Here is a 13,237-nt window from a genome sequence, read left to right as displayed (position 1 = left end):
TCACAGAACCACATCGATGAAATTCTTCCACATGATCAAGTCAAACCTGTGAACAAACTGCTGCCTGCTTACACACTTCAGCAGACATAGCACCATGGTCATCCTGTTGTAGTTGTGCTCTGATCACCACACACTCCTCTCCGGCTCTGTTTTTACAGACTAGTGGGTAACTTTGCCTGCTGTGCAGCGCTGTCTTGAACCTTAAACCTGCTCACCTTGTCCACCTTATTCTCTACTGTCATCCATCTATCATCCTGTCCTGACACCCGTGGGTCTCAACACTGCTGCATCTGGCACGCAGCCCTGCATTTTCCCTACTGAATATGCATAGATGCAAGTGCAGTCAATGGTATCAAATGTTACAGTGGCACATTTTGAGCAGGAGCAGGAGTTGCTGCAGTTGCAGGGCAGATTGAGTCGTCCTGCATTGTAACTTTACACTGACAAGGTCCTGGCCTCATCTGCAGATACAGGAGGAGCAGGGGTGATGAACAGGGAGGTTAAAAAAGGATTTTGCTACAGGGCCATGAGAGACCTGAGACAACAAAAATGAAAGAGTGAACAAACTCTGCTTGGAGACTTTGAAAGACTGTGAATGATTCTGTATTAAGATCGAGAGTTACTGAATTTTTCACCTAAAGATAATTAGATCAGACAAGTCTGAGGACAGGAAACTCTCCACCCAAAGAGTAAAGGTTAAAATGTTTTTTAATATGAAAAATTAATATGAATTCACAATCTGTTCCCTGGAGTTTTGATGCTTTATTCTGCAGCAGCTTCAGCATCCAGGCTATCAGCAGGCACCCAGATCACTACTGCAGGAATCAATATGCACTGCGGGAACTCCGTGTTGTGAATGTAGTGTAGCTGTAAACTTTGATCTGCTTCATATCCACTATTACAGAGTACTGTAAGTCAGAGCTCAGTGTTTTGTTTATCTCTTGTCTCAGTAGTAAATGGTGAAATGAAAGAACTGTCTACGGGCAGCATCCATATCTCCCTTTAAGCACAAACCCTGAGCGTAATAACTGAGCCTCCACACAAACATGATGGAGGAAAAAAAGAAAAGTGCAGAAATCCTTTGCAAGTTTGTGCTTTACACTCTTTTAATCCAGGAAAAGTTCAGTGCTCTGTCCTTGTTTTCCCTTAACACCTGGCTTCACTTTTACGTAGTTACACACATTCAGCTGCAGGCTGTTAGCTACTGAGTGCACTGCTCAGGGGCAAATACGCAGCAGTTGTACAGGACAGGAACATCATTTGTCATTCACTCTGCCTCGCGTCGCATTCCAAACGAATGAAGGGATATGAGTGAGACTGTGTTCTTGCTGTCTGAGTGATTTTCCCTGTATGAGATGGTGAACTTAAGATCAAGATAAAGATGAGAGAGCTGAGCGAACACGCACAAACCAAAATAATGGTTGGCTCTCCCTTAAACAGCCAGGATAGCACTCAGGACTTCAGGACTTCATAGAAGAAGCATCCATCAGATTAATGGATACGGAGAAGGGAATATGTTTATTTACGGAGGCTGAAGAAGATGGGTTTGGGACAATGGCCCTGAAAGCTGAACTACTACTACTACACACAGACAAAACACAACTAACTTTCACATCTTCATCAACTGTGACAACACAGGTGCTGCACATACAGCACAACACAACACAACCAAAACGACACACAACCACTCTGCAAGAGAGACTCTGTTCAGCACTTTGTGAGTTTTGAAAAAGCATTGATCAATAAGTGAACATGTAATGTATCATAATACATCCATGCAAGTGTGTTTCATTGGTGCAGTACATTACTCTTATTTTATTGTGTTGTATGTGTGTGTTAAAAAATGTGCATGTTTTCATGTTCTTAAACTGCAGTGTGTTGAGCTCTGAGATCGCCATGGTTTGAATTAAAAACTGATTCATAACCAGCATAAAAACTGATTCATTGACAGAAGCTGGAAACAATGCAGATGAGTACTGTATATCAGTCCATCGTCAGCTGTTAGTAACTTGCTGTGCTTCCTGGTGTTAGGTGATGGACAGGTGGACTTTGATGAGTTCATGACGATCCTCGGACCCAAGCTCCTGTCGTCTGAGACGAGAGAAGGCTTCCTGGGCAGCACAATAGATACCATCTTCTGGCAGGTAAAACTAAACTTTATTCTCTTCAACACATCTCTGTTTCACTTTGCCAAACCATGAGTCATGAATACAACTGGGTATAAAGTTCAGTCTCAGTTGAAAGATAATTACTGCAAAGTAGTGCAGGCAAGGAGTCATGACAATTATTTTCATTCTTCAGCCTTCAGTTTTTTTCCTTTGGAAACCAAGGCCCAAAATTTCAGAAAGCTCTTTTTCTTTTTCAAATGAAAGGTCTTGTTATTTTTGGCAGTGGTTCAGAGAAGCAGTCCTTGGTCTGCTGTGTGTCATAATGTGGTCATGTTCACTTATTCTTCTGTTTCCTGAACCAGATGTGAAAACTGAAAAACGAATGTGTGATGGCGATTGGTGTGATGTGTGGGACCTATGGTAATAATATACATATCCAAAAACTGTAGACACCCACCACATTATTATTATTATTCATTGTTTGATTTGGTTATAATCTCAGTGCTCAACTGATGTACTGTATGTTCACTGTGCAATAACAGCTTCATTATTTGAGCAGATTAATTTAAAATTATAAGGACTAAAAGACTCTCAGAGAATGTGGGCAGCGTATATGGGTGAGACAACCTGTTGTGTGCATACATTATATGGTGATGTACTTGTGTTTCTGTATTTCCAGGGGAGCAAAATTACTGAAAAGACACGTAAAAGATTAGTGAACTGTGGGTAATGCAAATAGGTTGCAAGTGTAATTAAAGAGAGACCCATGTGTTAAAGTGCTTGAGGAATTCAGCAGTGGAAAACCTGTAGCCTTCTGAAATAAAAATGTGCGTGAATGTGAAAATATTATCAGTGTGAGTGTATATTTGAGAGCTGTGTAGCAGAGTGTATGTTTGGTGCAACTTACAGGGTGTTTGTGAGTGTTGAGGACACATCATTAGACCCAGACAAGCTGTTGTGCACAGATTATGTTATGCTGATGTGCTTGTATTTTTGATATTTCAAAAGAAAAGAAATGAAGAAGGATTGAGGGAATTATTTACACTCATGCACCCCCTGGATGTCCCATTTTTAATCCCAGTGCGCAACAAACACATTTCCCTTTGCAATATGAAGTTAAATATCATCATATGGCACAAGTTATGGTGTCCACTTAAAAAGTAGAACAAAAATATGGAAACACAAGTGGTTGATTAACTGCATTTTCAGACAGATGCAGCCTATTTCATTTTCTCCATCTTGCATAAGGCAGCATGTGTCACTGATGAGTGATGGTTTTGTGCAATCAAATCAACGATTAGAGGATTTTATGTTTCTGGAGAAGAATATTTTTGCTCAAACTTAGAAACTATCTTGGGTTTTGATCCAAGTGCTCAGTCAAAGTGTGACAATCACTGAGAGTCTTCTCTACATCTCCGTGCTAATGTAATCTATAAATCACTGTATGGGAATACCATCCTTCATTCCATCCATACTTCATTTAACTCAGTTTCCACACTCACACTGTTTCTGTGCCCTTTTGAAGGGCAGTGAAAAACAAATGCTTAATACACAGTCTTCTGAGTGATATTGTGACTGATGATGGTAATACATGACCCTGACAGATGTTGCCGTTGGACGCTCATACGGGCTTTGAGAATCTGAGGAGACTTGGAGTGAGAGAGGAATCTGTGGCATAAGAAATGAAGAGGAGAGAAAATGTCAGAGTACGACAGTGAAGTAGACTGCCCCTGACAGAGAGTGATGAATGTGCAGACAATAGAAAGAATGAGCATGATGGGAATGGTGACGAATCGAGCAGGTGTGAGGGAAAGAACCCAACGTTTGGCACAGATTGTAACACTTGGCAAGCCTGCGTACTCTTGATGTAATCATCGGCTCGACCTGGCCTTTTTCTTGGGGTGGGGGGGTGGGGCTGTGGTTAACACCGTGAGGACATGACTCCTCAGAGGGAGGAGTACAGGCTGGGCAAATGTGCTGCCAGCCCGATTTGACTGCTGCAATGACCTTGGCTTGTGCAGAAGAACCGCTGGCCTCAGACGCCTGATGTGTTGTGGGTTGGCTGAGTTGGGGTTGGTTACTTCGACACATACGAACCCACTTTTCTTCTCTGATGAATTAATGCCTAAAAGCATGAATTGGCAGGAAATACTTGATCTGATGTGAGGAGCATATTCAGGGGGGAAAATGCACTGCCAGTGTTGATTTATCATGATTATTTCTCCACACGCCTCACAGACAATTACTTGCTTGAGGTATTACAGTTTTGTGCTTAGTTTAGTTTGTTAATGGACTGTGGTGTATGACTCACACTGGTTCTTACATATTCATTTTGTGCTCAGTCATCCTGCTTGAATATTTGTTGTGAGTGAAAGTGTTTTTAAGTGTTCAGTGGGTTTGGCTTTACTTCCTGGTAGGTGGGCACTCCTGTCCTAAAACCAGCTCAACCATCTTTTAAAAAAACTAAACAAAAAAACACCATACCACACAACATTACATCTGTACATTACATCTCTAAGTAATTTGTATTTTACCTTCTTCCAAATAGTAATAGAAGAAAAAATATCTCACCATGCAATTGCATGAAGAACAAGAGCACCATCAACCAACAGTTCAGCAAATACTGAATAAAGCATCAACCCATCAACATGCTGCTGGCTCACAAAGCTGGACTGTCAATCAACTAATTGTTACGCTCATAAAACAACTTTCCCTCCAACATGTCTTTTCACAGTTAAATCCACACGAAATATGCAGTACAATAGTGTCTGTTGCCGTGTCCCTATTCAGCATGTGGTTCGTGTTGTGTTGTGGACTTTCATCATTGTGAATGAAACGAGACTTATAGAAGATTCCTACTGTTGCATGGCAAAACACGACTCCTGTCACCTACTGTAGCGGCCATCACAACAGGTAACTTGATGTTTTAAGATCTGTGGATTTAAAAGTTGTTCTATTAGAGGCTGAACTGAGCTGGACGCCAGTTCCTACATTTAAAAGTGTAATCCTCATGCTCTCTGTCAGTGTTGTCTGCCGCTTTATTGTTTACATCCCTAAACTGTGATGAATCTACATCATGACGCTGTGATGTGCTCGTCATATCGGGACACAGCTTATGTGTAATGTTTAAAAACATTTTTTTAAAGATCACCCAGTTCTGCAGGTGTTCATTTACTTTAACGGCTCAATCTAATTGCTTGTTTCTAACAGAAGCACCAGCTGTTTATAGCAAAAATCAGACAAAAAAGTAAAGCATTTGCCATAGACCCAACTATTTTTCTCAGTTATTATAGTTACTATCAGTCAGACAGGTTATCTATTACATTCTTATTTGCATGCTAGCCATGACAACCAGGTGATTATATACTCAGGTTGTTCCCAAAGGGCTGGTTTAGTATTGTGAAAACAAATGGGGCTTGAGGATAGGAACGTCTTCATGAGATGGAAACACCTGATCAGATGGTTTGATTGCAGAGGACCAAGCATTCACAATGGGGCTGAAAGAAAAAGAGAGAGAAAGCACGAACCCAAGTTTGGCCAAATATCACCCTGTCTTTCGAACAACTTTCAAGTTTTCTTAAAGTGATTTTCTTCTCTTCCAACACGAGACTTTCAGTGCAGCAGTGTACCTGTCAGGAAAATAAATAGTACTCTTTAAGGAAAGTAGTTTTTTCTTTTTAATCAGAGCTCTATAATAATACTGAGATAGTCTGCAGAAGTTTTTATAAAAGAAGAGTCAATATCCGCTTAACTTTCCCCTTTAAATCTTCTTTCAACTTTACTAGAGAACATTCATTGAACACATCTCATTTTAATGATCTGCCTTTGAAGATTGGAAACCCATTAAACTCATCTTGATTGACTCAGTCGGCCACAGTGCATTGTGGAGTTATTAGAATATGAGACAGTGAGGCAATAACTGTTATTTTACTTGAGTTTCAGAGCTGTAGTAACTTAAATGTTCAACAAAGAAGCCAAGTAGATACTGAGGAGTAAGAACAAAGTGCTTCAAGGAGTTTTATAAAACCACAAACCTCTGAAGCTTTATGACTGATCAAGACTCTTTACAATAAAATCTGAGTCATTTTGATGCCATTTCTATAAACATGAATCATGACGGTGCATCACTGAAAGTATTTAGCTCGAGGGCTTTTGTGTTATCGTCATTAAAATCCACAGTTATCACAGCATCTCACATGAATTTTCCTCCATCTGGCATTTTGTTGGATTTTATAATCAACTATTTATTTTTCCGTGACCAAGGTTGTCAGAGTTTGTCCGAGCATGACACAGGCCGACCCTGGCTAACTCACATCGACCTCCTGTTAATGCTCTGGTTCAGTCTTTTTTAACCATGGGAGCAGCTCGGTTGCTGTTTCAGCTCAGAGATTTTCTCATTCCACTAATGTCGGGCGAAGTGTCACATCCTCACCAGCTGGAGTGACGGGATAATGATTCACCCACTGTCACACATTCACCTTCCTACTCACTCGTATCGCATCTAATTATCCCGTCAGGATAATTATGAGCTTGTAATTGAACAACTGCAAACATTTTATTTTTTCTTCTGTTTAGCTTATCTTCTTCAGGACAGTTTGCAAAAACAGAATTTCACAAATAATGAGCTCACTATTGGACTCTGATAAAGGTGTGTGTGTACACCTACAGTACTTAATATCTAATCTCTTAATAGATGCATTTTACATAGATTACATTTACAGTTACATTAGATAATGTCTGTCATTTCTTTTTCATTTCCACGATAGATTGACCTTAATAAGGTTTTCAACATGTCACATGGAAGGACTTAACTCCTGCGTGTGTGATAACTACTAAAGGCTATGGAATATATTACATATTTACATATTTTAAAAGATCAAGGCTCCTCTGTGCTTTTAATTACAGGTCAATGACCCTCACGTTGTGCTAATTAATCCCCGAGCCACGATGTCTCTCATCATTGAGATGGTGATTTATTCCACTGACCTGAGTACAGTGAGGTACACAGCAGCTCTGGGTGTGGGTGGAGGAAACACATATCGTATGAGGTGCTGTCATAATTCATAAGTTGTGAAAACTCGTATGCCGTTACGTGTTGAAAGTCATAAGTCATGACTGGTCAAACAGTGTATTCACCTCTATCTGTTTGAGATTTATCACATGATTTCAGTGGTGGAGCACACGATGAGCTGCAGTGTGTTAATGGTGATGTTGGCTCCTATGTTGTTAATCACGCTTTCACTTACTTGAATTGTTTTCTCTTTTTACCTTTTCTTGTTCAACATAATTTGTTTGGGGGCTGTGTCCAAAAATAATTATTTAAAGGAGGTTGTCCAGAATATACTGTTCCAATGTTTTATAGTAATTTCCCTAAATCTGTTGTGAGCCATGCAGGGAATTTTTAGTGAAGAATATTTTTATGAAAATTTTCACCAGACTGTCGTCGTTTTTTCAATTTGTTTCACATTTCAGTCTTCAAAACAAAATGGATACATTTCCTCATTCCATCACAATATTGGTGTATACAGCTAAATGTCATAACCTGCAGCATCTGTCTAGGTTTTATTGCGTATTATAGAATGTCAGCTACAGAGTCAGATATCACTCTGCAGGAGGCCGATCATGTGCAGTAGAAGTTGGATATCCAACACAAATCCAATGGGAGAAGAAATTAAGAAGTGGTATGTGTTTGTGAGTCGGGTGAACATTTGACTTCTGAACTACTAATTAGGATGAGTTAACCTACTGTATGTGATTGTAACGGCTGATGACATTATATAATGTGTGTCTGTCAAAATAACTCATAGTCCTCATAAATCAGTGCCTTTTGACAGTTATTTACAGAGTGTCCCCGTGTGTAATCAGGGTAAACAAGCCAGCTGTGCATGGCCATGGTAATGACAACCGTTTACAGGCACAACACAAACTCATTCATTCAGCTTACACCACACTTCAGACATGGGGCTCTATTTTCGTGAACTAGGTGCAGGCGGAGCGGATCAGGCCTGCGCCTCGCCTTCGCTTCGCCAACGGGGAGTGGCCAGGAGCAGATTGCGATTTTGCTTCGAGACGCAGCGGGGCGCATCCCGCCTACTTCCCTCCCACCGGCGCAAATGGCATAGAGGGAGGAGAGAAGGCGTGGAGTGGGTTTGACACAGCCGAGTCAGATCTTCACCAATCAAATGAGCTCCTCTCCTCGCCTTTAAATCCGCCGCGCGCGCAAGGCGGACGTTTGATTTCACCGTGGAAGAGAAGATTTGAATCAGCACCTATACAGCATACACATTCAGCACATCTATATCGATTGTCCCGTCACACTGATGACAGATCAAAGGCTGCACAGATGAAAGATGAGGATGGATTACTGCTGTGTTGACACTACACGATTATCTGCTATATTTATGTATTTACTTATTGATTTATTGAGCCGCATCGTCACGCGACCATAACAAATAAAACTGAAAACAAATAAACTATCATATCTCACAGCAAACCACAATCAGCCTGGCATAGTGCTCATAGTGAGCAGATATTAACATCTCCCCTCTCAGGTAAATTCTAAAGAAAAAAGAAAAAGAGAGACGCTCCGCGATGCATCCATTACGCACAGCTGTTTGTGCACACGTGTTTAAATATAGGTTACTAAATATGTCTTTATTAATGGAAAAGGGGTGTGAGTCCAAGCTGGCAGTGTCCGGTCACGCGAACAGACCTCACGGGCTGATGGTGCAAAAGTAGTCTGGGAGGGAGGAGGTTATGATGTTTGCTCTGACAGATTGAGAGCTGTTGCCCAGTAAAAAAAAACAAAAAACAAAACACACACACCCCTTTTCCATTAATAAAGACACTCATATTTAGTAACCTATATTTAAACACGTGTGCACAGATCACAACATAACAAACAGCTGTGCGTAACGAGGCATCGCGGAGCGTCTCTCTTTTTCTTTTTTCTTTAGAATTTACCTGAGATGGGAGATGTTAATATCTGCTCACTATGGTGCCGAGGCTGATTGTGGTTTGCTGTGAGAGATGATAGTTTATTTGTTTTCAGTTGTATTTGTTATGGTCGCGTGACGATGCGGCGCTGGCCCCTAATAAATCAATAAGTAAATAAATAAATAAATAGCTGATCATCTGCAACGGCACAGTGTGTAGTGTCAACACCTGCTCTTGGGACATCCACGGCTGTCTCAGTCCCTCCCTGGTTTCATCTGTGTTAATTCAGTCAGGCTGAGTTTCCATTACGCAAGCCTTTGATGGTCATCAGTGTGACGGGACAATCTATATAGATATAGGTGTATGTGCTGATTCAGATACAATAAATAGGGGTTATTGTGATGATGATTATTATCATTATTATTATTATTAATTGCATTTAAATGTGCCTGGAACTGTGGAAATCTGCCTGTGAGGTCTTGGTGACGTGTCTGCACTGCGCGCTGGGCAGTCAAATTGCCACTGCGCTGGCTGCGCTTCGCCTTGCGCTGACATTAGACCAGGTTGGAGCTGGCGAGCTTTCGGCGCACTCTCCGCGCGGTCTATCGGCAACAAATTGTCACTGCGCCACGGCGAATCTGTCGACACCTCCCCCTGCTGCGCGACCACTCCCATCTCGGCGCACAGCAGTCTGCCAATTTACCGAATCCGCTGCGCACCTTGTTGCACTGGAGGAAAATGCCACTGCGCCAGCTGCGTCAGGGCTCGCTTCGCTGCGCCCCCGTGAGTTGCGCCAAGAAATTAGGGCCCATGGTATTAACATGTGTCTTGGATGATTTGTTCTCCTCTGAGTTCAGATATGAACCCCAGATGCATTAAGATCACTGAAGACGTGGGTTACTAGCAGGTCTGAACAGGGCCAAATTGTTCCAGGGTTGAGGTTTGGGCAGAAAAGTGTGAGCATCCCAAGCTGAACTAATGTGTGAGTCAGCATACAGGGAAAACTTGCTTTCAGGCAGTTTTTAGAAACAGCTTTTTAAGCTTTGTTAACGCTCTTTTTTAGACTTTTACGTTTCAGCTCTTGCTTGATGATTATACATAATTATATATTTATTCAAAGCCTGAAAGTGTAATCGTATGTCTTTCTTTGCTAATTCTGTGACTGAAATGAATAGAAGCTTGTTTTTTCTCTGCTATTTAATTCATGACCACCTTCATCCTTTTGCCTGACTCAGTGTACAGTTTTAGGTTGTTCAGTTATTCATGCCAATTACTCCATGATATCAAAACTACAAGAGTCAGTTTGTAAGTAAACCTCAGTGAACTTTCTGTATCTGAATTAAAACCATGAACCTATTCAGTATTAGTCTTCGCTCTCAGCAGTTTAAAGAATAATCTCTTTAACACAGGCTCATATTTTCCTCCTCAACAAGCACAAAATGCAAATTGATGCTCATGACTTAAACATGAAGTTTGAGTTTATCAAATGTGGACAAATCCTGAAGTATTAAACACCGTTGGCAGTGCAAACCAGATGTTTATATGTCAAATTCATAAAAGCACAGACACAGGCGGAGTTTATGATTTGCCCTGAGTTTTGACACCTCATAGATGTAGAGTGTTTTTTTAGTGTTTGAGAGCTGCAGGTCTGCTTTGCACTGGTGTGGTGGTTTGAAAAATTAGCATTCAAATGTGTGTCTGTAAAAAAAAAAAAAAAGTATGAGACTCACCACAACAATTTAGAAGCATCTTGCTTATTATTGACTGGTGGGTAGAAAACTGGATGTTTCCAGATATCTAAAAAATAAAAAACATGATACAACAGAATGCCCTTGTAGATCGTTCGTCTACAGGGAGTGGAGTGTATAGATATCTGTGAAATGGTAACAACAAACATTGTAGTTTGGTATCAATCCATGAGAACCAAAGGGCGTCTTTCAGAATAAGTGTAACTTCTGCTGATAGCTTCAGTCGAACACAGTGCAACACTGCAGTCATTTTGCTTTTAGAATGGCAGTTCAGATTTTCAGTTTGATTCTCAAAACCCACAAAGTGCTCTTATGCCTTTCTGGTTCCATCCTCTCCTGTTTTTCTCAACCACATCCTTTTCATCATAAAACAAAACAAAAACCAGTACACAGTTAGTCATGTGGATCCAAAGCAGATCAGAATCTCTGACTTTGATTTCAGATCTGGTGAACAGGTTGCTCTGCTTCGACAAACAAGCAAACTAAGCCAAGATGAATGTGCCTGTTGTTAAAGCAGAAGTAAGTGATATATTTATGTTAATATAAGTCTTAAATAGTTATATCTTCCGACAGCAATCACTTACATAGAGTGTTTGGTCTGAAACACGGGTCTGTCAGTCCCTCTGCTCTGCTCTGAGTCGAGGAGAAAACATTTATCGTATCCTACAGTTTTTATCCAATGAGGAGAGAGAACGGCATGCAGGGCTGTGTGTGCAGCCAAGGGACGCCGTGAATGTGGCGACGTAGGGACGAGGACTGTTATGGTGCGTTCAAGGAAACTCGTATTTTTCCGACCGTGAAGTCGTACCAGTTCGATCTGGTACGAGTTCACGGGTCGGAAGTTACGAGTGGCCGTTATAGTGACTTTCACCGGTAAAACAGGTCGGAAAAACACGAGTGGGTTGCCTGAAACGCTACAAAGTCGTAAGTTGTGACTTGAAGCTGTAATTTACGATTTCAAAAGCCTGCCTGGAACGCAGCATTAGCGAAAACGACCGGACCACTTACTTCTGCTTTAACTTTATCTACTGTCATTTGTCCACTGTCATGTTTCCCACAGGTAAACTGACAGCCAGCAGAAATGACTGATGAAAGGTCTTAGACCTCTTTAACAAAACAGCATGGTTTAGATTATTTTAGAGCTGTTTGCTTGATAATCATTAACCCTACACCCACCTTGAATAAGAGGTGCTACTGGAGGCTCTGAGGAGGAATACTTACAGATATGAATTTAATCCTGCAACAACAAAGTTGGACTGTTTATATTAATATCTGACTTTTCTGATGGATCAGTCAGACTATTTTCCCTAAACACCACACTACACAAAGCTTAACACCCTTAAAGAACAGTAGCTCTAATTATTAATTTGATGAATGCCTTGCTGAGGAGGTTATGATCATCACAGACCACATAACAGGACAGATAGCCTCAGTTTTTGAGGAGTGGTTTACAGGCTCAGAGTGAGATGTTTTGTGGCAGTGCATACTCTCACTCAAAGTGACACACCTTCAATTACTCTGAAATTTAAGCCTAAATAAAATGTGAACAGGTGAGGTATATAAAGATCAATCCACTGTACACTTGTCATGAAAGGAGAGCAAAAGCAATTATTGTACCAGGCACTAAAACATTTTTATTTCTGCTGTAAACTTGGTCATTTATAATAAGAGTCTATGGGGACTGACTCAATCGTTGAGTGGCCATTCAAGCAACTGTGCTTTTTTGTAGTTTGGCATTGGGTTCATTTTTTAGCTGCTTGGTTTTCACCCATGTTTGTTTGTTTTTTGTCAGCAGGATGATGTAAAAATTCCCCAAACCATTAAATCTTGTTGTGAATGCAGTTCAAGGGAAGGGAATTTACATTGATTTCTCTGGAAAATTGTTTGGATCTTGATGTGAAAAAAATTTATGGTGGTGAAATATATGACTTTGTACAATTTGGTGCAGAATCGGGTAATAATCTGCATGTGGTGTAAAATATTGAAGGAAAAGTTTTCAACTCTTTGTTCCCTTAGGCAGTGAAAGGGAAACTATCCCCATGCATTTATACTTTCTACTAATTGCTCAGTGCTATTGCATTTACAGTATGATCTGCTAAAAGGATAAAGATCAGGTCATTGTTAATGTGATAGAGCTATGTTTAGACAACGTTTTGCTGTGAGACTGGGTTGGTTTAGACCATCAATATTTTCTAAATCTGTAGTAATCAGAGCACAGACAAAACCAAAATGTACAGTCAAATGGATTTTCCGTATGCAAAGTCTATCTTCCTTGTATAACATAAGATTTATATGACAACATCCTTGGAACATTCATTAGTCATATTATTCATGGTCTTATTCATTTCTCTTGGACCAACATAAGTTATTAGTGGCCATTTTGTATGTTTAATTCATGTGCTTCTTCCTCTGTTCAGTCAATAGACCAATGTGTAGCTATAGCTT

General features: G+C 40.6%; 1 protein-coding gene across 2 annotated transcripts in view; it reads left to right on the top strand.

Moving 5' to 3' along the window:
- Positions 1 to 13,237, top strand: part of caln1 (calneuron 1) — a gene marked incomplete at both ends in the record, with an annotated part of 66,650 nt that overhangs the window by 30,230 nt on the left and 23,183 nt on the right. For both annotated transcript variants that reach the window (XM_083984542.1, XM_083984543.1), the window contains one exon: positions 2,032 to 2,144. In XM_083984542.1, coding sequence (XP_083840668.1) covers positions 2,032 to 2,144 — 113 coding nt within the window. The remainder of the gene's footprint in view (positions 1 to 2,031; positions 2,145 to 13,237) is intronic.

Source organism: Trachurus trachurus (genome assembly GCF_905171665.1).
Source record: "Trachurus trachurus genome assembly, chromosome: 13".
Classification (NCBI taxonomy): Eukaryota; Metazoa; Chordata; class Actinopteri; order Carangiformes; family Carangidae; genus Trachurus; species Trachurus trachurus.
Note: the sequence above shows the minus strand (reverse complement) of the source record. Positions and strands in the feature narration are given on the sequence as shown.